The 27,503-nt window shown below is 39.1% G+C and overlaps 2 protein-coding genes across 2 annotated transcripts in view; one reads left to right on the forward strand and one right to left on the reverse strand.

Annotated features, from left to right (window-relative positions):
• LOC118330532 (ras-related protein Rab-26) overlaps window positions 1–26,967 on the forward strand; it is a 91,080-nt gene extending 64,113 nt beyond the window's left edge. The window contains exons 8-11 of the mRNA XM_035665122.1: window positions 19,895–19,960; window positions 20,940–20,996; window positions 21,715–21,791; window positions 24,725–26,967. Of these exons, the coding sequence (XP_035521015.1) occupies window positions 19,895–19,960; window positions 20,940–20,996; window positions 21,715–21,791; window positions 24,725–24,827 (303 nt within the window). The 3' untranslated portion in view covers window positions 24,828–26,967. The remainder of the gene's footprint in view (window positions 1–19,894; window positions 19,961–20,939; window positions 20,997–21,714; window positions 21,792–24,724) is intronic.
• LOC118330551 lies at window positions 9,356–13,218 on the reverse strand. The gene is made up of 3 exons (XM_035665134.1): window positions 13,119–13,218; window positions 11,256–12,347; window positions 9,356–9,958 (listed from the first exon to the last, which is right to left on the reverse strand). The coding sequence occupies exons 2-3, from the start codon at window positions 12,289–12,291 to the stop codon at window positions 9,897–9,899; spliced, it is 1,098 nt and encodes a 365-aa protein (XP_035521027.1). The 5' UTR covers window positions 12,292–12,347; window positions 13,119–13,218; the 3' UTR covers window positions 9,356–9,896.
• Window positions 26,968–27,503: the final 536 nt, after the last annotated feature.

Raw genomic sequence — 27,503 nt, forward strand, 5'->3', positions numbered from 1 at the left:
CATTTTGTGCTTTACTTGTCATGCCAACCTGGTTCATGGTTGCATATGTGATTCGTTTTTACCATCAAGGCAGCAACCATCATTTCATCAGTCAACATTTTTGATTGGACCTTGATTGTCTCACATTCTAGGTTTCAAATTAAGTTATAAAAAGAAGAAAAAGATAAAATAAAGAACAGACGTCATGAGGGATACTAGAAATAGACACATCGTGGTGTATCCAGTTATAATTACACTGCACGTATTCCAATTTATGTCATTGTGAGACATGGTGAGAGGACTCCAATACAAACAACAGGCTTGTTCAGGCTGTTTCCCATGTTGCTTTATCCATTCTGCATGCATGTAAATAAAGCTGTAATGTTTCAGGAGCCTGATGCCTTCAAACCCTTGAATCCTTTACAACTTCCTATCAGGGCTTTACAGCTGCTACATTGGCACCATGCGCCATGTTGGCTAAAGGCAGCGCTCAGTTGCAGATTTGTACTCGCTCACATGCCAAACACGCACACATGAACATACACAGACGAGCGCAGTGGCACGCACACACAGGCAGATTTTATTGGTATTGACCAGCACGCTCGGGCACAGAGGCCACAGAGAAAAAAATCATTAAATCATTAAATCACTGAAAGCCCCCTCACAGCAGGGAGGCTTTGTTGTTCTAAAGAGTCCAACAACAGTAAAGTAAAAATCAATTTGATGTACACCCGGTGTCAGCTGGCACATGGCCAGCTAAATGTTTGGGGAGGAGAAAGAAATGGAGCAGATTATAGGGAGCAACATTACGTGTTCACAGATATAAATGGAGATTTTTTTCTTTTTGTGTAATCTGTTGCATTTACCACATGCTGTTCTTGCAATGTAAATGGATTGGATTTATTCAGGTCTAGCTTAATACAATATTAACATTTCCATGTGTTTATGTTGTAATATAAACTTTTTCAGTTTGATTTACTGAACTCTCTGTAAAGTGTCCTTCGACTGTGCAGCTGCAGTGAGGAGTTAAAGGCATTGATTTACTCATATAGGTTTCTTCCAATTATTAACAGTGCACTAACAGCAATAAGCTTTATGAGCTGCAGCAAGTGATTTCTGGACTTTATTGTACTGGGTTTCGCTTCTCAGGCTACATACAATATGAGGGTCAGTCACATAAATACAAATGCCAGTGACATTTCCTGCCTAGGCAAACACATGCGGTCCGTCTTTGCTGATGGTGGATGCTACGACTTTTCCTGTCAAAGTTGTCCTCCTTTCTAAGGAAATATGCACATTTGCACCTGTGTGACTGTGCTTTACAGCCCTACTGTGTGATTGGTCGAAGCTGTGTCTGCAGCCTGAAAGGAAAACTGTAGACACCAACTCAGGCCTTGAAAATATACTGTAAACTGCAACTCTTGCAAAATATACTGCAAAAAGTTAATTAAATTCATACTTTTATTTACACTCTGTATTATTCTAAAAAGATTAACATCAACCACAGACAAAGCACAGACAACACAAGGTCTTTTTAGTAAAGATGCTTGAACAATATTGATATAGTGGTCTCATTAAGGTGATTTTAAGTAGGGTCAGTGTATTAACAGCCATTTACACTCATATTCCTAGTGTCGCATAGCAAGACCTATCTGCATACTTCGTTTTAGTGCTGTGCCAGAGCTGAAGAAAGGTCTGGCGTGTTTGTATTTCTTTAAACCAATCACAATCGTCTTGGGCGGCACTAAGCCCAGCACGTGGCGACGGTGCCCTTGCCAAATAGTGTTGGAAGATAGTGGAAGGGGTGGAGAATTCTGACTGAAATAGTCGGCCAATGGCAGGCTTATACCCACAGCCTACCTTCTGTGAGCCAGACGATTACTACTAACAGAGATAGGGTCTGTACTGTTAGCTGCCCTGTCCATTCCTGTCAAATGAACACAGACTGCAGATTGGGGTTCAATCTGGACATGAGCAAGATCATGCAACAAACTTACAAACCAGAAGAAAAACTTCACAAGATAGCCATTTGATTTGTCTAACTCAGACTGCTGAAGTCTCATATTGGCTTTGGCATGAACTTCAGATTTCCTTTCAGCATGGATTGGTGCAGTTGCCATAATCAATTACAGCAACTAAAACTCTTCCAATGTGTCAGTGTTCTATTAAGGTAGACTTGAAAAAATCTAAACCTTGTATTGATAGAAATCAAATCCAGACCCACTGATAATCTCTATGTTCATGTGTATCACAGTAAATCAGACTTACTAAACAGCACTACAAAATGCGGGACTGGCTTTCCAAGGAAATGTTAACAGAACAAGTCTGTGGTTCTGCAATCATTTTCCAGCACAGCCTCTAACAACAAAGAAGTTGATGAGTCTCAGTGCCAGTTTGCCTAATTTAGCTGCAGGGACACCAAAATGCTTTTGGGTGAACAAAAAAGTCCCACTGTTGATTGGCAGGCGAGAGTGGCGATGTTTTGCTCCTTGAGGTCCTTCGCTTCGCCAAGAGAAAAATTAGCGATGCAAAAAACACTCTCTGCCTGTTTATTGGGACTGAATCAAATGATGTTTGTCCTTCTCTCTCTGCTTTTCTGTCCGTCTCTATTTTCCACTCACACAAACCCAAAAGCATATTTGTTGATTTTATCCCCAGACCCCTTTACATCCCGCCAGCCCTTGCACTTTCTCGTACTCTCTGCTTCTTCCTCTTTTTATTTGTCATGCTTTCTCCCTTCTGTCAAGGCTGAATCTCTCTAAAACCAAGATAGCTTTTCACCCTCTTCTCCAGTGCTAAAAGTGGCATTTCTTTTCCATTATTTGGCAGTTTAGCTTAAAACATTCCCTGTGTCGCTACAGCTTATCAGACAGGACAAACAGCTTGAAAAGACCAAAGTGTGCTCCATGAATATGTAATAGACAAGGAGCAAGAGATTAAGATGTGAAAGACTGGGATGCCAATTGATTATTCAGCCTTTCAGGGGCTTTGACATAAACCTTAATGGCTCTGTCTGTAGTTGGCTCATCGCAGTATGTGACAGACCTGGAAAGAATAGCTCGCATGTGCTATTGCCCTAAATGTTGACGCACACTCACATTGTGACATTCACACAGACATTCATTGGTATAGCCATTGACTGTATATAATTAGTGGACAAAGCTTCCAGGTGTATGAAGTGAAGCCAATGTGGAAGTGTCTTAAACCTGCATTATTTCTAATGGCCAGCAGGGGGCTGCTGCAGTGGTTGCAAAAAATAAGGCCAATATTATTGAGTCTTATGGGGAAATTACCCTACATCTCACTTGATTTATTAGCTTAGTAACAAGTTTCCTGATGAGTTTATTGTCTCAATTGCTAGTTTTAATACTTCTTCCATACAGCATGAACTTCATTTAGTAAATGATGTTTCTATTTCGAGTAAAATACATGGTAAAGCAGCATATGCTTTAGGGGGTAACTACTTGACAAGTCATTCTCAGTCCAGCGCACTGCACAAAAGTCAGAACAGTCAAACTAGGTGCTGATCGAATATAAATCAACATTCTGTTACTGTGTTGACTATTTCTCACCTAAAATAGTTTAAGAAACATATTTTAGTGTGCTGTTTATGTGTAATACGACAAGAATAAAACAAGTAGCCAATGAGCTCAGCACAACTACATCACTGCCACCAGCTACAAAATTCTCCATATGTTGTGAAGAAAAATTGAAAGTTGAAGCAGCACCCAAAACGGTTACACTTGGGCTGTCTCAGGGAGGAGCTTCTGCCCAAACACTCAGATTCAATGTAGAAGATGGATGAACTTTAATGCTGGACTTTACTTTTATTTTATTTTATTTTATTTTATTTTATTTTATTTTATTTTATTTCATTTTAAGTGCTTGTTAAATATTAACAGTATCTACCTGTCAAAGCCAAGCATTATTTGAGTGCTAGTTAATTAGACTTTTTTTTTTTTCCATGTTAAACTTAAAAAGTCACACAGTTTAAGGCGGCCGATTGAGACGCTGCCAAGTGGGCAGCTGCCATGACTTAGATATTTGTATTTTTCTTTTACCTGAGTACTGTCTTGCAGGCGGGTTGCTAAGGTTCTTTACAATACATTGAACAGTAGTATTATTTGGGCTCTTTATAACTTCATCAAACATGGTATATTGCTTTAAAGAAAATGTCAGTTGTGCAGTTTCCTACTGTATATACACTTAGTATTTAACACTGAAGATGTTTTGAGCTTCTCTGAAGTGATGTTTAGGTAACACATATTAGTTCTATGCATGAATGAATACAAGATCTGTATCTGTATGAGTATTCTGTGGAGAGAAAGTTATGCACTAAAAGATAGCATAATGGACTAAAACAGAGACTGATACACATTCAGAATTATTGAGTACTTTATTTGGAATCTGTAAAGATGAGCAAAGCTCTCTGTCTTCATTACTGCTGTGGGAGCCGCATGCAAATTCCCAAACCAATGCACACACATTCCACTTACTCGGACAGATTACAAACACACACTGAGGTGTGCACTTTTACACAAAACCACAATGATACACACAGTTCTCACACAACCTGACACTGTCCCACACACACAGTGTCACCACACACACACTCAGAGTGCAGCAGGCTAATAAGTGTCGGCCTGTTCTGCCTCCTCTGCTCTCCTCGCTCTGAAGGATGAAAAGATCTCTTCCTCTCAGCCTTTTCATCTTTCTCTCCTTGTTCTTCCTCAGAGGCGGAGTGCATCCAGCCATCTCATTTAGACTCCTGAGACTTTTGTTCCTCTTACTCTTCGAGTTTCACTTATTAATCGGTTTGAGTGAAAAGTTATATCTGAGGTTCATTCACAGCAAGCGTGTTTGAGCATCTTTTCAAACCCTGAAGTGTTGGATTCTTTAGCTTTAGTTTATTGAGTGGGTGGGAACATGTGTTTTGAGCTCAGGTGGCTCTGAATAAAACCACTAAGATGTCTTAAAAAGTGCTGTGGTTTGTTATAGGGGTTTATTAAACCCACTTTTTCTTTCCTGAGACCAATTCTGATACTTCCGCTCAGTCACTCAGATCAGTCCACCATTTGTACTGTATCATGAGCCTGTAACTATCGCTTCCTAACTATGAGTGGAGATGTTGCACCAACTTTCTTTTTTGGCTTGTGAAAATTCAGATTGCGTTTGTACTAAGAAGCTAAGAAGAATCTGATCACTTAATGAGGTCAGTATTGACACTGTCATTAGTTTGTTAGGACTCTCAGGAGGTGTATCCTCAGCATTAAAGGCCCAATGTATAACATTTATAAGGATCTGCTGGCAGAAATGGAATATTCAGAACTATATTTCATTGGTGTAAAATGTATATAGTGTTTTGGTTACCTTAGGATGAGCCAATTTTATAAAGCAGAACCACTACAGTCTCCTGCATACATGTACAGCACTATTGCCATTGGTCAGAAGTCATTATTGTTCCTGACCAATAATTTTTTTTTCTTTCTCGAATTGTCCTAAAAAATATAATACCCATGAGCCTCATTGGCAATGAAAGATAAAACAAATCAAAGCGAGCAATTTTGTTAGGGTCACTCCTTAGATTGGCATATCCCAGTTCCTGTATCCTGACCACTTCTGTCTGTGCAGTCCATCCAGTGCTTAGTAAGGGAATACAATTAATTTATTCTACTCTATCCAGCTGTGTGTGTGCGTGTGCTGTCCGTGCATTCATCATTGTAATTCAGGAATAAAATGCTGCATGATAGTTGTTGAGTAGATCCAAAATTAAAGGAGCTGGGAGTGATATTTTTTAAATAAGCAATAAATAGCTCTATATTCTGACAGCTATCACTGATTGTGTTCAGTCAGTAACGTGGATCTCCCAGTCCGTCTTTTCTGCAGTAAACAGATAACCCGTTTGTGTTTTCCCGCTCCCACTTATCTTATCCAATCAGGAGAGAGAACTCCTTACAGACCAGGCAGCATTATTTCAGTGTGGTGAGGGGAGGCAGAGGGAGGGACTACAACAGTAATTTAGCCAAAATGCACATTCCCTTACAGCAGTTTTAATCAAAATCCAAAACGGAATTGATGAAATTAATTAAAAGTTCTTCAAAGCTCCACTTACCAGTCTCCACACATCACATGCAGACAACTGAATGTCAGAGAGGAAGAAAAAAAGTCTCCTTTTGAAGGAGAAATGAATAGTAATACTCCTGGAAGCCTGGCTGACTGCATAATGCCACCTTAACTTAGTCGTAAGAAACTCAATGAAGCAAAAGTTTTCCGTTCCCGGTGTGGATCAGAGGCAAACTGTGGGTGTGATCATACCCTGTGTGTTGTCAGAGTGATTCTGTGAGTCTCATGTGACCAGACTCTTCCTCATCAGTGCAGAGAGTCTTTTATTGACAGAAAGAGTTGATTTCCCAGTAGCTGATGCAGGTAAAATTAGGAACAAGAGATCTTAACATAGTCGATTGTTGTGTAGAGAACAGTGTATGAAGTTTTGTATTTGTGTACTTCTATCTAGTTTTAGAACTGAAGAATTTAGAAATATTTGCAGAATAATTCCTCTTCTCTTCTGAAAGAGGATTAGTCCAGTGTTTAATTTTGGGATTAAAGTTAGGTTGAATAAAGAATATCAACTGTGATTAATCCAAGCACATCTTACATTTGTACTTCAGCAAATGTAAAAAGTGAATTAATGAGGAAATATGAAATGTAGCAGCTTCTGATTTGCATGCACAGGGTAAGACATACAATGTGTGTATGGGTACGGGGGTCTCTGCACATGTTTATGTGTATGCATAATGATCTCTAGTCCCACTGCTCACCTGCCTGCAGCTTTGCCTGCAGCCTACACAGCAGATTTCTCTTTGCTCTGCTCGACACCCAGCAGTTCATCTCAGCGGACCAAACCCAGATTCAACAACTGACTCAATCCAAACTCCTCTGTCTGCAGATTTTTTCCACATTTAGTCCACTTATAGTTTTATTTTTCGATATATCTGCTGCTGAAATATGACCAAATATTGATCTGTGAAAGATAATATTTGTGTTGTGTTAATATAGATAGCAGGCAAGGTCTAATTGGGTTGCATCAATCAAAGGTGAAAAGAAAAATAACTTTGCATTGACCAAAATGATGGATGTAGGTATTCTCAGTCATACAGTATTCTTTATTTCTGTAAACATTCAGTTAACAGTTGGGAAATCAGCTTAAATCAGGCTGGAAGATTGTTGATCAGACATCAGTGGTAATGCTATATTTTACTGGCACAGTAGTACTTACCACTTCCCAAGAATTTTCCTGTACAGGATGATGTAATTTGGTACTAATTATAGGAAATGAGACAATGATCTGAGAAAATACACACAGTTAGACAGTGCACCCACTACATGTATTTAAGTTCTTTAAAGATTAAGAGATTATAGATATCTAGTAAACAAAAAGACAAGCAATTGGACCTTGAGATGAGATTATTTTTCTAATCCTAAAACCAAGAATAGAAGAGATCAGGGTGGAGTCTACTAGTAGTTGTTTTCACAGATCAAACTTTCTAAAAGAGCAGCTACAAGCTACAGAGGTTTTCAGCATCAACACAACTGTTGTATTACCTTGAGTCGGAACCAAACGCCAACAGTAAAGTTATAACTGTTTCAGTTCCTTTAGGAAATGAAGACACGCTTCGGATTGATTCTTCCTCTCTCTTATGACTGCTTGTTTCAAGCAGTGTAGACACATGAGTTTTACATCATTGCTCTTCAATGCGCAACTGTCAGAAAAACATGCTGGCCTTAATAAAAGGAACTGATAAGCCCGGTGGCATACGATTCCGATGGATTGGACAATTTGCAACTGGTTCTCAACTGGAACTGATTCCCAATTCCCATCCTTAAAGGATCCACTTACTTATCAAAAAGAGCACTACTCAACCTGTGAAACCAGCTGTATGATATTTGGCTCTGGAGGGAACGTAAAATGTTTTAACTGAAAAGCCTGCACAACAAACTGGAGGTGAGGGATTTGAAAGAAGTATTAGACAGCATTAAATTACATTATGGGAAATGTAGGATCCAGTGTTTTTGGAGCTTGGCCAGTACTAGGGTGAATCAGGATATCTCGTCCTCTCCTGCCTCAGTTTCCACTTTGTCTGCTTTTTTATCCTTGTCTTGTGAGCTCCCTAACGTTATGAAAAAGCAATAATAAATCACTGCACATTGTCCAATATCACGTTTGTATGTGTACTAATTAAAAGACTCTTTAAGGTACACCAACAATTAATTGGAATTAAATAATTGAAAGGGCACTGAAGTGTAGACGGTCTCTTTTCCTTTTGATATTCGTACCCAATTACAGGTACCTTCCCACTTACCGTTCTGTTCCTTTCTTGGAAATTAAAAGGACACTTTGGGACCCATAAAACGGAAGTCTCACCCATTGGTTCAGTTTCCCTCAACACTTAATCCTCCAAGTGTGTCACCAGTAGATAATGTGAATATAAAGCAAGGCTTAAGTCCTAAACCTGGGCTGCTACTTTCGATAGTGTAGGGTCAGAGTGATGTTTTGTCATTTTAGTATTTTCTTTTGGATACTCTCACAACAGTGAGTAACTGCAAATTTGGCCCATCTGTAGCTGTAAAAGCATGATGAGTATTACTTGGCTTTAGTAGGACTGTTATTGTTTGTACCTTCCACCGGTAAATACACAGCGATAACACAGTTGTGTTTTTTTTCTATTTTCCCAGCGATTTCCCTGAATAAGCAGCTGCTCCTTTGTGATTAGAAGGTCTATAAACTTGAAGCTTTTTTCTGTCTTGAGCCTATTTTTTTGTTTATTTCACTGTCCTAAGATAAGCAAGATCCTCAGCACTTTGCACCTGTAGTGAATCCTGCATACTATTCCAGTCACATTGCAGCCTCAAGCGAAGTTAGATTTTGCCGCTGCACATTGTGAGTGTGGCTGTGCATCTGTCAGGCAAACACACCAAGGTTTATCCAAGTATGGTATTATACATAGTAAGGGCCTGCCAAGCCTGAACTGGAGCATAACAGCAGCAATTCATCTAGAGGCAGAGTGTCGGAGACATCAGACCATGGGGACTGCTGATAAAAACAAACAAAAGAAGCACGATTTACGAGTTTATAAAAAATATGTAATCCAATTCCTACACTCACACGGCTCCAATAATTTTAGAGTTGTGATCATTGATTAACAGGTTAAATGACCTATAAAGTATCAAAAATAATGACAAATACCATTCATACGTTACCAGAGGCATGTAATAAAATGCTTGCTTTGTTTGACCATCTGTTAAAAAGCTCTATTAACAATACTGTATTCAACTAACAGTAATAAAAAAAACAATTAAAGAATGCAAACTTGAAAGATTTTATTTTTGACAAAGGTTCCAAGCTTAAAAAAGTTAACAAACAAATAACGGAGATGATTGATTAATGATGTATTGCATTGCATTCTCTAATCAATGAATCAACTAATACCCCTCAGTGATTATAAGTTCAGATTTATTAGTTTTACTAGGAAGAATATATCTGTGATCATAAGTTATCTGTTATCTACAGAGCACATCAGGCACCATTTCATACACTTTACAGGCAGTAGCTTAAAGGGAAATGATTTATTATCTGTCTTAGCAACCAGCAGGATTGCAACAACTGGAGGGTTTGTTTAACAAGTAGCACCACATTGCAACACTTGCTTGTAACTCTCTGTAAAGAATAAAGTCACATTTCCACAACAGAGAGAAGTTAGACAATATTTACAGAAGTGTTTTAAACTATATAAATCTTAGACTTTTTGAGTACAACATAAAAAATATGGGCAAATTAACAATGTTGTCCCATCCCCTGGACATACAGTACATGTACCCTAATCTATAAAATTGCTCTTGTTGGAGGTTCTCAGTTCTCCTCAGCCGGGGAAGCGTGGAGTGGACCTCTCCCTGTCGCAGCTGGTGTCCACGCGCAGCCCCTCTGAAACACAGACAATGCTGTTACTATTGACTGACACAGTAAAGCCCCTCCTCTCCTCTCAGCACATGCTGAATGAAATCAATCAAAAGCTAATCAGGGTGAAAGGCACTCAGGCATCTACAATTACATCTTCTGCAAACTTTCAAGACAATGCTGCCCATCATTTTTATAAACATCTATTTACTGTTTACTACACATGACCTTCAGCAGCAGCAGCAGCTGTACTCAGGTTGTAATTTCATAATGCTGCCTTCAGGGAACTAAATAGTATAAGAACGTACCCCTGATGATGTCATAAGGGTTATCTTAGCTTGAGCCAGAAGATGGCAAAGTTTAAAGTAGTTGGAAGCATGTGAGCATTTTCCAGGCAGGGAGAGTCTTAACCAAAAGATTTAATCATGTTGCATTATGGGAAGTGTTGGATGCTGCGTTTTTGGAGCCTGATCCAAGCTAACTAAAAGTCAGGATAGCTCACCCTCTGCTGCATCAGTTGTGACCATTCTAAGTTTAAATCTGTCTTTCCCCATGTCCACCTCCCACCATCAGACGGCAATCTTTATATGTTCATTAAAGCTGCAGTAGCTAACTTTTATTAAAAAACACCTTTTTGTCATAATTGCTGAAATTTTCACTGTGTTCTGACAGTAGTACATTAGACAGATAATCCATTGGGTTGAAAGCTTGAAGTTAGCTGATTGTTGAGCCTCATTCCCAGGGTCCCAAAGCATCTGTATTTGACTCCCTGGGAATAAGACTCAACAATTACCCATCTTTCTCGCCTTTGATTGTTTTTTTCGTTCAGGCCCGGTGGGTTCTTGAAAATGCCATTAGGAGCCCTAAGAGGAGACAGAGGAACCTGATTTTTTCACAGATTATCTGTCTCATGTACTACTGTCAGGATAAAGGGAAAGTTTAAGCAGATATGAGTTTTATAAAAATGACCTACTGCAGCTTTAACAGTTATTGTTTTAAAAACTCTCTTTTGCATCTCTACAACTCTAATAATACCACTAAACGTAAAAGCCTTTTACATACATACATACAAACATGTATTTTTCCATGCTCATGCTCAACACCATTGGGTTTACACATGAACAGTTCTGCCTTTATACCACATTCCCTTAGCTGTATTTTGGTCCAGAACAGTAATATTTTTTAAAGTAACCCTACCAACACTGCTCACGACAAGTTTAACTTCTTCTACTTTAGTGTAAAGTTAGAGGTGCAGTTTGTTTTGTAGTTTTGTTTATGTGTATATTCTTTCTTTACATGTAGTAATTGGATTTTTTATGCTCACCAGTTTTTCTCCCATGCAGTCTGCTGTGGTGCTCAGTCTGGAGTGTATGTTTAGGATTTGGCCTTGTAACAGTGGCGTAAATGTTTTCTTTAGGGTTACAGCGTTGCCGTGAATGAGCAATCAGCTGTGCTATTTGTCTTGCCATGGCGGTTTTTTCTGCAACGGGTGGCGGTATTTTGCGTGGCCGAGTTGTCGCCTTCGCCTCCTTCTCACTCCCCCCGCTGAAGACATCGTCATCCGAAAGGGACACTGTGCGGAGATGCACAGCGCAGAGCTCCTCAAGCGTCACCGCAGGCACAGAGGGCAGGAAAGATCTGAGGAAGGTCGAGGAGTCTGAGTGGCGGCGACGAGATGGTTTGGGTCTGAGTGGGGGTTTGGTTTTAGGGGAGGGGTCTGGATTGGGAGCGTTGTCTGACTGAGGGTAAAGTCCAGGACTAGCATTGGGGTCAGGAAAGATGACAGGGAGGGGAATCTGCAGAGACAGCCTGTTGGCACGAGCCCGGGGGGAGGTGGAGCTGGACTTGGGACGCAACTTCCAGCCTAAAGGGTCGGGGCCGGTGATGACAGATGTCTGGACAGGAGGAGGAGAGGAGCAGGAACAAGTGGAGGATGAGGAGGAAGAAGATGACCGGTAACGTGGTGAGACCCCAATGGGGGGACAGGAGTAGCGTTTGAATGAAGGATGGGATGCTGAGTTAGGCCGGAGGAGGGATACGCTCCGCTGAGGAGGCTGTGGTTCCTTCTTGTTCTTCCTCACAATAATGACGGGGGAGGTTGCACACCTGGAAAAGTCAGCTGACCACCGTCGCTGATGAGATCGTGGGGTCCCATTAGAGAAGGAGACAACTGAGAAAGGGCGCTCTCTGGGCTCCTGGCTGTGTATTGAGACATGCCCTGGTCCTTGGCCATTGCTGCAGTCTCTGTTCCCAGCTCTGAGGCTCACGTGGTTAGCATTCAATACGTTTTCACTCATCTGGCCACACTTAGCGTAGCCACAGCTGGCACGGGCTGGGCTAGCGGCGGAACATTTGCTCATCTTGCTCGAAGGGGTGGGTCCTCAGTGTCTGTCAGGTCTGGTGAGCATAAATAAGCCTGTGAAGAAACGCATGTTGAAAGTGAGAGGATGTAGGGGGGTCAGGGTGTTTAAATTCTGAAAAGAGGAACAGAAGACGCCCTTCTTCTCCTCAAAGTTTCACATCTTTCACAAACAATGTCTTTTTCACAACAGAGATATTATTAGCTGCTAAGATACACCCATCAGTCGTGTGATGTAGTCGAAGGATGGTGTCGATAAACTGAATACACACCCGTTTTCATTTGCAACCATGACAGCTGTAGTTTAACAAAGAGATGCTAAACTACTTTTTAGAAGTCAGCTAAAATGCTAAGCTACTGCAACGCAAGTGGCATTCATAAAATCAGCAAACTGACTCTGTAATGTCCTTTATGCAGCCATATAATAGGCTGGTAAGCTAACTAGCTAGCATTAGCCAACATAAATATACTAGACCAAGTAAGGCAGTTGCAGCAAAACCACTGAGTGCATTGAATGTTCTTACTCATGAATTCAGCTTTTCATTTGTAATTTATAAGTGTTATTTAATCTCTCAAAAGTTCCATACGCTTTAAATGCTATAAATAAAGTAGCTGGTTTGATTCAACTTTTTCTGTATTGAACACAACAATAAGCATGCTAACTATATCACTAAACACAAATTCTTAAAATAGTGAAGTACTGAACTTAGTACATGAAAACTTCAAAAACCTCAAATTATTATACTCTAAACTTAAAACTGAACACTGCTGCAACGTAAAATAGTTTTGTGTCCAAGGTGTGAATGTAAAATGTGCACCGTTGTTTACCTGCAGAGCTGTGTCTCAGTTCCCGTCCAATCTGGACTAATCTCTTTCTCTCATCTTTCTTAATATCACTGTGTGTTTCCCCACCCAGCGTTCCACCCCGCATCCGACCACAGCTTCCTGAAACTAACGCCCAGAAACCCAGTCCACATTTCACACAACCTCACACGTGCACAAACCGGTCAGAGTTGATTAACAGCTGTTTGCACAATAGCATTAAGTAAGAACCGCATGGGAAAGTATATTTCTTCATTAAAAAAAAACGCTCAAAATCTTAAACTGATAGATTATAAATGTACAAGTCTACAACCCACCATGACCTCACTGTTGACTAGTATTTTGCTAGTATTTTTACTTCAGTAAATCCATTTTTTTTTATTTTCAATCATCAATAGGATCAGTTTTGATGTAAAGTTTGTCAGTTAATCCAAATTGTAAAAGAACATATTGACCAAAGACATATTTACAAGTGAAAGCTATATACCGAGTACTGAGAACACAGTGAGTCTGAGAAACCAGAGCATTGTTTCATTGTTTTTGAGCCTTTCAAAAAATACAATTTTGCGTTCATTGAGTGCTATATATGAAATTCCTTTCATTCTACAGTATTGTCATTGCAGAGTTCTTATGCTTTTGGATGCTCGATTGGGTGCAATATTGGTGCTTTGCATAAAGACTGCCTCCCCTGCATGGTGCCTCAAATCAAGTGAGCCATATTCACAGATAAACACCAATTACAGGCATTTGTTTTCAAGCATGTCATAATGAACCGCTCTCTGCTTTACAAACTCTGCAGCTGCAGGGAAACACATTTCTAGCCACACTAGTGACTGAAGTGTCCGTCTGTTTACCACATTGGTGCAGTCTGAAATGGCTCAACTACTGGATGGATTGACATGACAGTTTGTACAGATAATCATGGTCCCCAGATGATAAATCCTACTGTTGATCTACTGACTTTTCCTCCAGTGCCAATATGAGGTGTTTGTAGTGAACTGCAATAAAATGGTTGCTGGTTGTCTCTTTATAATACAATTTTATGCTTGTGCATGTCTCACCACATATCAAACTTAAAAAGCAGCTCAATTCTTCTTTTGTGTCTTTAGATTTCTGAATATACAGCCCACCCTCATGACCTTATTTCTTGAGAAACATATAAACCAGCGGGAGAAAGATTTATGTTTTGATAAAGGCTGTACCGATTTACACTTGTTGCTTATGTATTTTGAAGAAACCCACAAAGATCAGAAAGCTGTAGCCACCATGCCATTGACATTGACCATTGACATTATTTGGTGACTTCTGGTGACCGCTGCCTATAATTGGTTTGCTAGAACCTGGCATTATCGCATTTTGGAGTTGTTTGTATCTTCTCTGACAGCTAAAAATAAGCACCCAGCAAACTGATCACATGATTCTGCAGTAGCCCCTCTATAAGCCCATGGACAGAACATGCAGTCTCCCTAGCCAGGCTTTTGTGCAAAATGCAGCGGTTGCACACAAAGTGAAAGTGTCAACGGAAAGCTGGAATAAGCTGTGAATCTGACTGCATGTCACATGTAGACCAACACATACACGTGTCCTCCTCCCATGCTCCCATATACTTTATGATCTCTAACGCTCAGTGTCGACAGCGAGTCCTTTGAAGTTTGATCACTCTCAGCTCAGAAGCTGCGTTCCTTCTCTCAGTTCCTTGTAATCCACCCACAGGCCGCCTAGACCTTTCAAGGCTTTGTGAGTAATTGGCAGGTTCGCATGTTGTCGAAAGTCCGGGCTGCTAGGTGAGGGCTCGGTACATTAATCTCTGTGTAATAAAGTGATGTAAACCCCCGGGGAGGGAGCGCCGAGTACTGTAAACCTGTAGACGAGGGGAGGGATTACCGCTGATCTGAGTGGTGTTCTTCTGATGATACACACTGGGAGGTGGACGGAGGGAAGGATGAAGCGTGTCCCAGTGTACAGTATGTGTGTGTGAGTGTGAGAGAGGCCTGACCTTTGTCTCGCTGATTCATTCAATAGCGATGATATATATTTACCTCTGCTCCCCACCATTCAGAAGCGATCAATATGTGCTCATTGATTGTTGAAATGTTAACAGCAGCTCTCTGCCCAGCTGGCCGTCTCTATGTTATGTTTGAGGTTATATTTCTTTTTTATTGCATGTCACAGTTAAAAGCCATGCTGGGAAGTCTTCAATTGGGTCTGCGCTATTAGAAAATTGCTGTAAAAGATAAATAGATTTAGTGGAGTTAAACATATAATATGTAACATTTCTGCAAAAAACCAACTAGACCAATGTTACCGGGATGGGAGGATATACAATATTATCACATGTCGCGATAAAAACACTCCTTTCTTGATGAATTTATCATGGTGAATTTCCATTATCGTGATAATCGTGAATATCCTCACATGGCTTGACTTAAAAAAGCCGCCTAGCTCGCCAGCATACAGTCCTGTATAACAAGGGGACAAGGGGGAGCCTGCATCCTTCCAGGTATTCCAAAATCCTAATCCTGTCACCACAGCTGAAGGCTCAGCTTTCCTGTTGTACCTCCCAACAAAATAAGTTAATCAGGATGTGTGGAAATAGTATAGATTTCTAAATAAAGAGCAGGGACATGAGGTGCCTATCTGTGATGCAATAAATGTGTTTCTTAAAATAATGTGAGGTAACATGATTCCAATGTCTTTTAATGCCATTTTAAAGGTATATTTTCATGGTAATGGCAATAATATCATGTATTGCAATTATTTTGGAGAAGAGAATCATGACTTTTCATATCGTCCCATGCCTACCATGTTATATGTTTTGCTGAATCGTGTACTTACATTGTCCCAAATGTTTCCAACAATGGTCAAACCCAGAGAAATCGAATTTTATTCAAGTAACGGTAAATTTCTTTCTTACTTCTGGGTAGTGATTTCTGCCTGTTTCACGTCAGATAGATTTTCATCAATAATGGTGTTTTTTTAACAAAGACAACAACTCCCATGATCCACCTACATGGGCCTAAAGTGAAACCCACATGAAAGGAAGGGAAATTATCAATAATGGAAACAATATGAGCTCTAAGGCTACGTCCACACTGCAGGCACAAGTGACCCCATTCAGATTTTTTTGCTGTTTTAGTTTGTTTTTTTTTTGACAGTGTGAACAGCCCAAATCACATGGAATCTGATCTTTTCTGATTTGTTTCTGAATGTATTTGATTTGGACCACGTATGAAAGTGGCCCAAATCAGACACAGCTCTGACTTTTTGCAATATGACCTCAGTCGTATCAGAATTCATGTGACTGTTATGTCACTCTAGATGTATGTTTGTCATGCGGCTCACACTGGAATCTGATATGGGCCTAATTTAACAAATAATGTAAACAGCCAAACAAAAAAAATCTGATCTGAGCGATACATCAGAATTGAGCACTACTGCTTTGAGTGTGAACGTAGCCTAAAGTAATGTAACATTTCAGAAATCAGCAGGGGGAAATGTCTAAAGAGCAGGAGGAGAATTTCATAATGTTTTTCTTTTCAGAAGTTGACAGAGATTTCCTCACAATAGGTAAGCACGGAAAGCGGCTCAGCAGAGCTATAAAGTATAGCTCTGTGAAGATGGAGAGATTTGAAGCTTGATCCCCCCAGGTTTGATAGCAAAATGATTAAAACCCTTCAGATTTCTTTTGAGGGAGGATTCAGAGATCCAAGTGTAACAGCTAGTCACACACTTAGGCTTTGGAAGATTCCTGGAAGTATAAAGACACACATTTTGCTTACGCACCCAACCCTTCCCCTCAACTGTTGTCAAAGTGATTTGATAGAACCTCTGTGTTTCCCTGTGTGTGGTGTGTGGTGTGTGTGTCTGAGGGATGTATATTCTTTCTGATTTCATTAATGGAGTGACCCCCTTATATGAGGGTGTTTTAATGTGCCTGGGAGAAGGTATTCTGCTTTATTATTATTATTATTAGTCTTTTTTTACAGTGGGTTTTTTGTTTGGTTTTGTTTTTTTTCCTCAGTATATACTTTTTGTTGTCAATTTCAAAACGATCTGTTGCAGTACAAATTAGTGTGTTAAAGTCCACTGATGGCAGCCATTCCTTTGGAAAGTATTAATTTCACTGCGATTTTCCACCATTTGCTACTGATGCAACCAGGCTGTCAGAGGGACCTTTTAAAGCATGATTAATCATATACATTTTGCACTTGCCGTCATAGATTTCTGCATCTCTCCCAGTATCAAAGTAGTTCCACTTGCCTGATTTGGTTAAATCATCTGTGATAAAAACCTTTCTATCTGGTTGTCATCAACATTACCAACCCAGTTCTAGTCACTGGTGTTTGAATTGGATTTACCAGCCTTGGTATAAAACTGAATTTCACATTCCCTTGTGAAAACCCAAGTGTCTAAACAGCCAATGAATGGAATGTGAAGAGTGACTTTATCGCAAAGGTTATGTGAAAACCGCATGATGTAATTCTTTTCTGAAAATATAATATTAGTATTACGAAGGACATCTTCTTTTCCAGTCATACGGATGAAATATCCTTTCTCCTCTTAAGTCACAACCGCATAACCTTCCTGTCTCCCCTCTCTGCCAGTAGAGGTGTTTTGACGCAACCTTGAACCGCTCTTATACGCTGACTTCACTGTTGCATAAGCTCTCCATTTCATTACACTTTTTCCCCATCTTCCACTCACTCTTATCCAGGCTTAATAGCAGAATCTCAGAGTAGTTAACTGTCCTTCACCATATCCTGTGAACAAAAAATTGGGCCGGCTGAAAAGTTCTTTTGTGGCTCATTATTGAGTATCTTCACTCTTCTAATTAATTTTACTGCCAAAAGATTACAACTTTTTAGGATTCTTAATGTATAATGGTTGAAGGTAAGATTGGATTTAGATTTAATCACATACACTTACACAGTATTTGCTCAGAGAATCTTAACGGACGGTAATTACCATAACTGAAATGATTTCCATAATCATCTGGACTAATTAGAAACATGAAAGTACTGTAGGGCAGCTACTCGGCTGTAATGCAAATAATTGTAGCCTGAATTAATAATCTTGTTTTACCGTTAACTCAAGGTCATCATCACAAGACACAGGCACACTGTTAGGCTACATGTACATATCTTGTGGGGGATTGGAGCTAAATAATTTTTTTTTAAAAAGGAGTAAATCCTCTTTATAGTTGAAACCAGAATGGGTTTTTTCACACAGCTTTTACACTTAAAGTTGTAGTCTGGAAGAATTAATTTTGTAGTTTGCCAGGATAAGGGTCAAATGCAAATACATCAGCCACAAATGTCCACACATTAGCTGCTTCAGTGCAACGTTGGATTATTTTCACAATAAACAATTCTGCAGGTTTATTGCAGAGTTCCAATAAAGCACAAGTTGATTAATGAATATAGAGCCTGTTAGTGGGGGGGGTGTTGTTAATGACACAATTAAATAAATCCAGAAAATCCAGTTGCAATAACAGATTCATGAGTTTAAAGGCCTATCAGATGCCAAAACCCTGCCCGGCTTTTAATACTCTATTTTATCTTTTGCCACAATAACTGCGAGGTAACCAGTAGAAATGCTTTGCAGCAAAAACTAAGTCAGGTTCAACTTTTTTGCTGGGTGACCCTGTAGCCCTGTGCTGGCACCACAGCGTCGACTGACTCCATTCAAATACATTTGACATTTTTTTTCACGCGAGGCTAAAATCTGTCTGAATGCAGCCCAAAGATGCAATCGGCCGAGAATTACTTGTGTGCCACTGTGGCAAAAAGCAGGCAGGGAAGTGTGGAATTAGTGTGGGCATAAGCATAAACCGAGAGTTCAATCCAACCCCCTCTCTCAAACTGGCTGGACATCGGAGAGCTGCACAGTGCATGTCAAAAATTGACTGATTTTTTTTATGTTGTAATGAGATAAGTACAGGAAAAAAAAGTTAAAAAGTAAACCTGTCAATGCTCCCTGCTGGACAAACAATGTTATGGCGACAGTTTCTAAATCAAATCACATATTTTGCATTGATCAGGCTCTAAATACATAATGTTACCAATGATTGCTTTGATAAGCAGGTCAGTCTCATTGTTCAACAAGTGTTGTTTATGTATAGTATCTGTCCATCAAAACCTCCCATAAACGTCACATCTACTGTTCCCAGAATCCATCATGACTGAATTACATTTAATCAGTGTACTGGATTATAGCCAAGTACATTTGTTTTTGTCGATCAAGCTATGAAATGAGTGAAATAAAGAATGACATGTCCAATACTAATCAAATCTGGAAGCACTGCAACCATTTCTCTCTCTGTTTTTGCCTTAAAGTGGGATGAAAGCACTTTGTTTCAGCTTCTGTTTTCATGTGCTGCACATATGCTATAGTAAACTGATCTCAGAGGAAAGTGTATGTGAGTATCAGAGTATCCTCAGTTATTAAGTGCTTTTTAACCATGCCAGGTACCAGAGAGTCAAGAGACTTCTGACCTGTAATTGGAAGAAGATAGATGGATAAAGATGCAGGGGGAAATAAGAAGGGTGAAGAAGGGATCTGGAGGGAAGAGGGGAAAACAAGATGAACTGCAGCCAGTGAACAATAAATGAATCTTTTCTTTCTCCCTTTCTCCTCCTGTGTGGATCCATCCATCTCCTCTGTCACCACTATCTACCACCAATCCCTCCCCTCCATATCTCCCTCTGTACTCTTTCCCTTTCCCTTCTTTTCTTTGGCGTTTTGGATTTCTTCACCACTCTGTGCTTTCTTTCCGTCTCCAGGCATGGTTGACAGAGATCCATGAGTACGCCCAGCAAGACGTGGTCGTCATGCTGCTGGGCAACAAGGTGAGACCTTGTTGCCAATGCTGGGAGATGGATGGACAGATGGACTCATAGAGGGAGGGAAGGAGGGATCATGGTGGGAGGTATGGTGGGAGCCGGAATGGAAGGACGGATTTATGGATGTGTCTAGGAGCTGGGAAAGACTTCTTATTTGTTATTGCACACTGGATTTTCAAATGTCACAAAATGTCTTGGGAGTGGAGTTCGAAATATTAAAGCCTAACTAATCAATATTTAATATTTTATGTTAACAGTGTATCAAATGACAATGTTTTATTGTGAACAGAGTTACTTGTAGTGTAAAGCTGCAGAGAATTATCACCCGACTCTCCATTCAGAAAATCAGAGCTATTAGGTGACTTTCCTACACTAGGTGGCCTGGAACATGACTAAAAAGGACTGCTGTTGATGCTCTGTAGCTGCTAGGTGTGTAGCTAGGCAATGTTTGCTAATACGTTAGCTATATCAACTTTTTTTTTAACAGAAATCAATTAAACGCCACCCGCCCGGCACCAAACGGCACGCAGACAATGTTAGAGCCTAGCTGGTGAAGGAAGACATTTTGATTCAGCATCTCAGGAGTTGGGACACCAAAACATGGCTAAAAGAAATGTGAATAAAGCTTTTACGTTCATAAGGTAGTCAGAAACAAGGCTAGTCAGAACAAAAACGCAAATGGATCTTTATTTTTATGTCAAATGTGGAAAATATATTATGTCCAAATACTGCGCTTGTAGTTTTTTTTCTTCAGGAAAGTTGGTCAAATAAAAGCCATAAACAGCTGGTAAAAACACAAAAAATAATTGGCAGGTATTCAATGTATACCATGAGAGAGGGAAATTTGATTGTACATGTATATGTCAAACGTGGACAACCGACTGCTGTGAATTCCCTCATTGGCATTATCCACTAACCAGACTGACAGAAATTGGGACATGAGCCACAGTTTCTAACTGAATATTGTCTGTACAATGTGCTTCAGGCTGACTCCACACATGACAGGGTGGTGAAGCGAGAGGAGGGAGAGAAACTGGCAAAGGTGAGCTTCATAACACACACACACACACACATGTAATTTGACACATGTAACAAGGATAAAAGACGCTGTACTTATTCTGCCCACGCAGCCTCATGGACCCTAAAATGCCCCCCATGTAGCTGCCGTGTCTTGATTAGTGTGTGTAATTAGGTATTCATAGAGGCACGTAATGTTGTTATTGTTTGGAATGAATGATGGGGGCTTGCTAACTTAATTTTCCAGGCCGTTTCACTCAGATAAGCTCTGAGATGCGTGTTAGAGTAAATATGAACACAAGTGGTAAGGAGGAGCATGGTAGAAGCACTGCAGCTGTCAAGGTAGATACACACACACACAGCAGGAATATTGACATGTACACACAGACACACAGAGAATGAGATTATGATACCTGGGAGCATTTCTCATGGACTACAAACTGTGTGCTTTTTCTTCCTTATAAATTACAAAGTATAAACAGTTTTTGAAATCCAGAAATCTCAGCACCCATCAACATTGAATTATTGGTATTGATCAGCAACCCTCTCATTCCTCTCCAGGTACTTTAAATTAATTATTATTAATACTAAAAACTCTCAAAATGAAATGAATTATAAACCTCATCTTCGTGTCAGCATGAGAACATTTTGTCCTAATAACTAAAAGACCTACAAGAGCGCTAAGTGTCCACACATTCACGACAAACAAGCACACACCTAGTAACAGATGTTTCTCTGTGCAGGAGTTTGGAGTGCCCTTCATGGAGACGAGTGCTAAATCTGGACTGAATGTGGAGCTGGCCTTCACTGCAGTGGCCAAGTGAGTCACACGCTCAACGCCACAGTATGAAGAGCACAGGAAGGATCCCTGCGTTCTCTGACTGAAATGTAACTTTATCTTAAAGAAACAAGCGGAAGGTTTTGAGAGTTTGTGGTCTCTGCCATTAATGTGAAAGAACTGGAACATAAAGCAATGTTAGGGCAATAGCTCTGGTGTTCCATGAACTTAGGCATTAAGCGAAAAACGTTTGTGAAAGCAGGAGTATGTAACTTTTGAGAGAAGCAGTTACACAATCATCCTCTTACACATTTTAAAGCATTAAAACACACCCATCCTCAGTTGTTATGCCACTACAGTCTTACTTGATTTGGCATTATTGTATGTAAGCCAGTGTGAGCAAACTTTAGACGGATACGGCTGTACATTCCTGAGTCTGACAATTCACTATTTTTGCTACTGTTGCACTTTTAGCATGCCTCAGATAAACATTTCAATGGCTTTATCACAAAAGTAAAACATGAAGTAATCACACCATACCTTTAACGTTAGCATTATCTCATGTTAGTTATCTACAGCTGATAAAGTCTGATGGCGACAGTCGTCATTTCAGCAGCCAAAAATCATTGGTCATCCGTGAATCAGACTCTTTAGGTTATTTGGAGTGGAAAATCTGCCACCATTATCGCTGTAAACTGCATGCTGTATGTGCCATGCTACCACACACAAGTTTAAAAGCTGAGAGACTTGAAAAAGACCAGTGTGTTAGTGACAGGGGAGAGGAGGGTTATTAAGTTGTTTTTTATCATGATGTACATTTGCATTTGTTCCACATGGCCACGGTATGAAAATGGAAACTGCCAAACAAACGCATTCAAACACACAAGGACACGAGTTAGTCTGAGACAAAAGTTTATCTTGACAACAACACTGTGTTTGTATTATATTTTTGAATAATGAGGATACTATTTTAAATGTGTTTCACTTAAAATGTGTAGACTCGGACAGTCTGTGTGGGAGTTGTTGTACATTTATAGCCTCGTTATGGTAACAGGCTGGCATGGTGGGATGTTGCCAAGAATAGCATGACAGTCTGGCACACAACACCTTGCAGATAGAGAATGTAAGACCAGCTCTTTTTTTGTTGTTGTCCTCTAGCTCTATTCAACACCCTTTCAGTTTTTACATCTCATGCTTTCTCTTTTCTTAGTTCTCTCCAAAATTCACTTCTCATCTGTCACTCTTCCACTTTTTCATCACCTCCACTCCTTTATGTTTTGCTTAATTTCGCTTTGTCTTGAGCTTTATTTGTTCGAAACACACAAGGGCTTAAAGTATAAGTAACAACAAACAGGCAAAGACAGGATTCACATGGAAACTATGACAACGATGCAATGACAACAACAAATGGTCCATTCTTAAGATAAGATAAGATAAGATAAGATAAGATAATAAGATAAGATAATTCCTTTATTAACTTCATTTTGACACAGCAGCAATAGGGCAAAGCAGCGCAAAAAACAGAAAACAAAGAATATCACAGTAAAAATATTGCTAATATTATTAATATTAGAAGATATAAAAACTATAAATTAAAGTATATACACTATTTGTTGTAGTATATAGTAGGACATGGAGTCCAAAATATAAGCAGAAAATTAAACTTGACTAAAAACTAAAAAACTAAAACTAAACTAAAACTAAACTAAAACTACTAAAGTGGAAATTAAATATAAATAGTGTAAAAGGTACTATCTTACTGCTGTGATATTGAACCACTAAAAACTCATGACGCATCGCACATGTTTTTACGTGTTTTAATTGTAATACAGTATGTTGAAAGGTTTCTCTATAAATATTATATACAGGAGGTCAGTAAGTCACCATTCTGTCTGCTCCATGCTTCATTCACCAAATGTTTTTGGCTATCTTGCCTTTATCAGTATGTTTGGGACTGTTTTTGGTTTCCTTACATACAATGCATTGATCTGTCACTATGTGATCTCTCACATAATAATATAAAAATATGGAGGAAGGTACAGGTACAGGTAGCCTGGTTCTGTCTAAAGGTAACAAAATCTGCCTATACCAGCACCTCTAGAGCTCACTAATTAACACGCTATACCATGTTTGTTTAATCCTTACAAAAACAAAAGTGTAAAAATTACAAGTTGGGGTTTTAAGGGGGCTTCTCTGGGTGACTATTCCTTGTTGTCATCTTGAAGTTGACTGGAAACCAGCGAAGACTCCAGGAAGTCACTGCACCCGGCTAAGAAATAGTTTGGAACATTATTTCCCAAAAGTTAATCAGGCTTGATTTTGTTATCAGGCTAGCTGTTTCCCTGCCATTTCCATATATATTTCATATATATTCTATTCGTTTGTTCGGGGTACACTCATTTAAATATTTAAGTAGAAGCTATTTTTATGGCTGCATCATGTCATTTATTAGAAATAACTAGACATAATTTTATACATTTGACCAAAATTCGGTATTTTGTACTACCAAGAGCAGTCTGTCTATCAGGAAACAACAGTTCAAACGCGAGCAATTGAACCAGAAAATCAAGATGAGATGATAAAATGGATTTAAAAAACAACAGGGAAGCAATTAACAGTTACTGATTAAATTATTTGAAGCTGATCCCAAAGACCGCAACAAAATTTACACCTATTTGATTACAGATTCACAGTTTTGACTTTCCTCTTGATCGTTTCCAACTCTAAAATCAGACGATCATGTCAGACCATCCTGAATATTCATCAAAATCAGGCAACAACATGTTTTTTTTACAAAGTACATACTTGCATTACCACAACACCATCTCACAGTGGTGAAAATGTTATTGGATATTCTATAACAAAGAAAGAAAGAAAACTTGAATGCAATTTGCAATTTGAACACTGCTCTTTCGCCACCTATTGGTAGCAGAGCATAGCCTCATGTTTATACTGTCTGTCTGTCTGTCTCTCAGAGAACTGAAGCACAGGACCATGAAGGAGCCTGATGAGCCAAAGTTTCAGCTGAAGGAGTACGTCGACAAAGAAATGAGGACTGCTGGCTGCTGCCGCTCGTAGACCACATCCTATGTGTGTGTGTGCACACGTGTGTATGTGACAGACAGAGATAGAACAGGTACATTCTATTAGAGTAGTAATAAATCTGAGTTGGTGTGTCTGGGAAATCTCATGAAATTCTCAGTGTTTGTAATAATTCTCTCAGTGGTGATACGGCCAATATGCTCTCTCTCTTAACCCACCTTTCCTCTGCAACTGTGAATGTAATATAACTCCTATCTACATGCTTGCATATACACATGCATGTACACACACCAATACACACACACACACACGCGGCTATGTTTGTAAATTTACCTCACAGCCCGTTCCATCCATTTTACCAGTGAAAAAGTGTGATGTACATATTTAAACTGTCATTTTAATTTTGTGCTCTGAAAGCTTTGTAGTTTGTAAATGCCCGTCTTGTTGAAAACAAAAGAACACAGACACAAATATGTTGAATATTAAATCAATCATTCTTGTTAAAGTAACAGAAATAAATAGTTTATGAACACATTTGTACAGATACACTACTGCACCTAACACAAGCTGTCAAATGGCACTGTGTGCTGTTTATGTACAGGACATCATATGATAACCTTTTTTAATACTTCTACTTGTGATCATGGCTATCATTATACTGATGTATCTGTGAAATTTAATTTGAACTCTTTACCTTTTCTACACAGATTGAGTGTAAAGCTCCTACGTGAAGCATTCTAACTTTAAGAAATCTCCCTTAGTAATTAATAGACCATATTAAATGTAAAAAACAAGATCATCAGCAAAAAGACTGACCTCTACTCTGCGTTTTACGGGTTTAGGGATAAATCTGTATTTATGGCACAAAAAAGGAAGTGGGCACCAATGCTTCCTCACAGATCACTTGACTAGCACTCAATCCCTTTTGAGAAAGTGAAAGAAATATATAAGAAACACGGACAAATAACATTATCTGTTTTGTGACACAAAGCAACACGTTTCTTGTGAAATCTGGTCTTAACCTGGATTAAAAAAAAAGTTCAAGTCAAGTTAGATATTGAATGTGAAAGGTAATACTTGACCTTGGAAACAGAAGTCAAGAGGTCGAAACTAGGGTGGAAAACCTTTGTTAGTACTGGAGTTTTCCACTACATCTCACTGTCTTCATCAACACATGGAGAAAAATGGATCACCTTTACCAAGACTTAACAATATTTATTTATTTATTTAACATTCAATAGATCTACTCCATCCTCGGATGAAGACCACAAGATATGGTAGAAAGCTCCCGATTAAGGTATTAAGTGGACTTTTTATGTTATAACGTTTAGTTGAATATTGCTGGTGTGACGTAGACGTTACCTGTTATTCTCCACTTTTTGTATGTACACAATTAATTTTTTTCAACTAAACAGCACATGTATAAATGTTTAAAACTGCTACACCAAACATCTTTCATCTCCACTTTTCCAGGCTTAATTTGAATGCATAAAATATTCAAACAACATAAAACAAACCTGCAACAGCTACAATAACCATGAATACAGCCGATATGCAAATAGCCAGTCTTGTACTTTTCAGTCAAGATTACTAAATTCCGAAAACTGAAGCTCGAAAAAGTGTGGATATAAACTTAGAAGAAAGTTTGGCCGAACTTATATTTTACTTGTTTTTTCCTTCAGAGGTTTTGTAGTTCCTGTTGTTCCATAGAGATGTAGCCATTGTTATTGGACCTTTGTTGAACCAACGCTATGGCTCCAGTCCCAAGAGAAACTAAAGGGAATGGTAATTAGAAGTTGTTATTGGGTGAAGGGATGCTGCTATTGTGCGTTGGCCTTAAGGAGGAGCTGTCTGCAGTAGAATCGCTGGAAAAATGCACGATTCCAGTGGAAATTAGACTTTTTTTTAAAGTAACTTGTCACAGACATTTTTTTGTGAGATGTTTTATCAAAGAGGGTATTATACTGCTCTCTGCTTAAGTTAAATCATACTGTAAATTCTACCATGAAATGCCATAAATACATGTTAAATTTGCTTTCATTAAATGATTACACTGATATACAGATTTTACAATAGATCACAGATTTACATTAATTTATTGTTAACCTGTAATCTGTATATTGTCTCTTAACTAAAATTATTTGAATTGTATCAATCTTCAGTGTTAACAATAAAGAATCGATCAACTGAATGAGTTGTTTTTACCTGTGGATGACCAGTGATGAGGCTCACACGTGGATCTACACCACCACCATCTGGCAGTCTTGTCATTACAACATTGGACTATGAATGGCTGTATATGTGCAACACAAGACAATGATATTATCTTAAATAGACAGCTGCATTGACCCAGGATCAGTCGATAATGCAAGAGGTTAGCAGGTCTCTTACTGTCAGCACTGGGACAAGAATCACACTTGTGGCTTAAAGACAGGTGTAGGTGGGTTTCTTTTCTTTCTTCTTTTTCTTTAATTTCATTTTCTTTTTTACAATAATAGGATTGATGGCCTAAATCAGGCACAATTTTATGAGGGGCCATATAGGCCATAATTCATATTTGAAATCACAATGGGTTTTTAAACAGCAAAGAAGTTGTTTATCCTGTGTGTCGATGTCATTCTTTTCTTTTATTCTTTTATTTTTCACTTCTAAAAAAGTGAAAAAAAACAATATTATGAATTAATGTTTTATGTAACATAATTCGTACACAAG

Source organism: Morone saxatilis, unplaced genomic scaffold (assembly GCF_004916995.1).
Source record: "Morone saxatilis isolate NCDOM2014 unplaced genomic scaffold, NCSU_SB_2.0 Contig1, whole genome shotgun sequence".
Classification (NCBI taxonomy): Eukaryota; Metazoa; Chordata; class Actinopteri; family Moronidae; genus Morone; species Morone saxatilis.